The 2,933-nt window shown below is 36.7% G+C and overlaps 1 protein-coding gene across 1 annotated transcript; it reads left to right on the forward strand.

Annotated features, from left to right (window-relative positions):
- Positions 1-640: 640 nt before the first annotated feature.
- On the forward strand, positions 641-2,718 carry LOC130010377 (uncharacterized). The gene is made up of 2 exons (XM_056102224.1): positions 641-985; positions 1,250-2,718. The coding sequence occupies exon 2, from the start codon at positions 1,690-1,692 to the stop codon at positions 2,716-2,718; it is 1,029 nt and encodes a 342-aa protein (XP_055958199.1). The 5' UTR covers positions 641-985; positions 1,250-1,689.
- The last annotated feature ends 215 nt before the right edge of the window (positions 2,719-2,933 follow it).

The following is a 2,933-nucleotide window of genomic DNA, read 5'->3' on the forward strand; positions in this document are numbered from 1 at the left end:
GCATTTGTATCTGTTAAATTTGTGTGGTAGATAGATTGATATTATTTATATAACGTCTTACCCCAAACAAATTGCAAAAGAAACCATGAAGTTTCTGAGAGCGATATTTCGTAATTAGTGTGCTTTAATGGTGGGAGAATAAATAATTAAATTTTTCAAACACAAACTGGTCATATATAAAATAGCATTTTCTGACAAGACCAGCGATAATCTCGTAAGATATGACTTTTACTATGTCTATTAAATGGTTTTCGACGTCTCTTCAAGGTCACCGTCTTGCGCCAAAGTCGTGAAACGCACCGTCTGGGGATTTGTTGGGGCAAGTCGGTCTTGCCTGGCCGTGAATACGGCAACCTGAAAGTGGTCGATTTTAATGTAGACATCTGAACTCCAATCAACAAATCAATCAACCAGGCTGTTGTCGTTGCATTCACATGACACCAGACGTGTCACCGATGAAACAAATATGCCTGAAACAAATGTCGCTGTTAGTGCGACCCATTTGTGACAATTTCAAGGTCCCAAATAATAGTCCTTTTTTACTATTAATAGTAATTCAATCAGTAAGTGCTATTTACCTTATAATAGTCGTCTTCGCTTTTACCCGACATTACACAAAACACCAATGGTAACTGTAACAATTGTCGTCTTGCCGTAGTGTTGCGATTGAATGAATGCATAGTCAAGTATAGACCGTATGACTTACTAGAGGGGTAGCTATTGGGAGCATCAATTGTTTACATTCTATGGTTTCCTAATTATATTTTATATCCGAAGTATAGATATGTTTATTAGTAGATTCTATATATTAGAGTAAATATTAAATACGTACATTATTATTCAGTTAATCAAATTATGATTATAAATATTTGGTTCGAATTTGTATATGTAATTTATTAGTTACTCCAATAAATCGTGGTCTTTCGTCTGGGATCAAGCATGGCAGCCAAATTTGTGCGTTGCGGAAAGGGGTGAAGTCAAAAAGGTATTGTGTTATAAACATATATTTTTGGTTGTAATTATCAGTTAAAATGTCCATCACATAACTAAGTATATGTCAGTATTCTTATTTGATATGTATAATTGCGTTTTGGGTTTGAAATCTTGTGTATTGTATTAGCTGTCATGCAGGCACTGTCAAACGCCGTTTCCTAGCTAACAATATTACGTAGTTTTTACGTTGTGCTATAGTTATTATCGTATATCAATTAGTACCGTTTAGTAATTCTGTTAACTTTTGTTATTTCAGTTTTCACATATGTGTATTGTGTGTATGTTCAACTTGATATTCATCATATAATCAACTTAGAATTGTCTGTCAACTAAATGATGATATAAAGAGAATTCATTGAACCCTAAAACTTGTATGTTGAATTTGTTGATTATTCCGGTACACATTTAGTAAAAAGCTTGCGACTTAATCCCAGAAGATTGCGCAGAGCATCACACCTCTGTTCATTTGTGTTTGGCTGCCTGCGTAACGAGGTGTGCTGTTACAGTGAAAACTTTATTCACATATTTGCGAGTGATGGTATTTTTTGTGCGAACATTTTATTGTAAAACATTTGCGTGCGTAGGCCAATGTATAAGCCTATTTATTTTGCGAACTCTTTGAATCTAGCCCTGTGTGTAAACTTGTAGCTGTTTCTCCTAATTTGCGTATATTGCGGTACAGAAAAGATTTTTGCGATGGAGTCAAGTCATTCAACTAGAAGATCACACAGCCAATCTTCGTATAGGACAAGAAGTTGTGCGTCAAGTTCATCACGTTATTCAAAGAAGATTGATCTTGCTGCAGAGGCTGCTGCATTAAAGTCGAAGTTGAAATTTATTGATGTCCTTTCACAGAAACAATTAGAATTAAATCGTTTAGAAACAATTAGAGATATTGAAATTGCGGAAGCCAAGTTAGATGCTATTGCGAAAATAGAACAAGAGGATGATAGAACAAGCCGTGCCATTGATTCTGCATTGTCTGCAGATAAAACTGAATACGTTCAAGATTATGTGAACACTTTGCACAATTCTGAGTCTGAACCGGTCAAATTGAATAACTCATCAAATCTACCTGTAACTCCAAATGCTACTACTGCGACAAATTGCGATAACAGACCTACTAATTTTGCGTCAACACCTGTCTGCGAAGCTCAACGTGACTTTGTGCGTGCGACCTCCAGCGATATTGAACTTACAAACCGTGCGTCTGCGTTAGATAGAGATACTGACAAGAATAATTGTTCACCTGTAACTTGTGTTGAAGATAATAACTTTGCGTTTGCGAGAGTTTATGATACAGGAGTTAATAATTCTGCGTTTGCGTCATCCTGTAGCGTTGAACTTAGTCATTCTGTGTCTCATCCTCTTTATACCCCTTCAACATCTCAAATTAACCCTTATGCGTTGCGTTCTCAAGAAACCTGTTCAACAGTTTATTCAAGTCAACAACCGAATCCTGTAATGTCAACAAAGCCAGCTTATTACATTCCTACAAGGTCAATTAATGAAGATGATCCGTTAGTCAGAGTAGCACAAGTTTTTGCGGAACATGCGAGTTTCAGTCGTTTACCCCCTCCTGAGCCTGGTACATTCTCTGGAGACCCGTTAAAATACCCAAGTTGGAAAAGCGCGTTTCAAACTTTGATAGACCAAAAGGACATTCCTGTTTCAGAACGAATGTATTATCTTAAGCGTTATTTAAGTGGATCTGCGAGAGAGTGAGTTGAGAATTATTTCCTGTTGTCGACAGAAGATGCGTACGATGAAGCCAAGAAACTTCTTGATGATAGATTTGGTAATTCATTTGTCATTGCCAATGCGTTTCGCGATAAACTTGATGCTTGGCCTAAAATTCATTACAGAGATGGAATAGGTTTGCGGAAATTTTCGGATTTTTTGCGTCAGTGTGAAGTGGCGATGCGGACTACTAGAAGTTT

Source organism: Patella vulgata, chromosome 7 (genome assembly GCF_932274485.2).
Source record: "Patella vulgata chromosome 7, xgPatVulg1.2, whole genome shotgun sequence".
In the NCBI taxonomy this organism is placed as follows: domain Eukaryota; kingdom Metazoa; phylum Mollusca; class Gastropoda; family Patellidae; genus Patella; species Patella vulgata.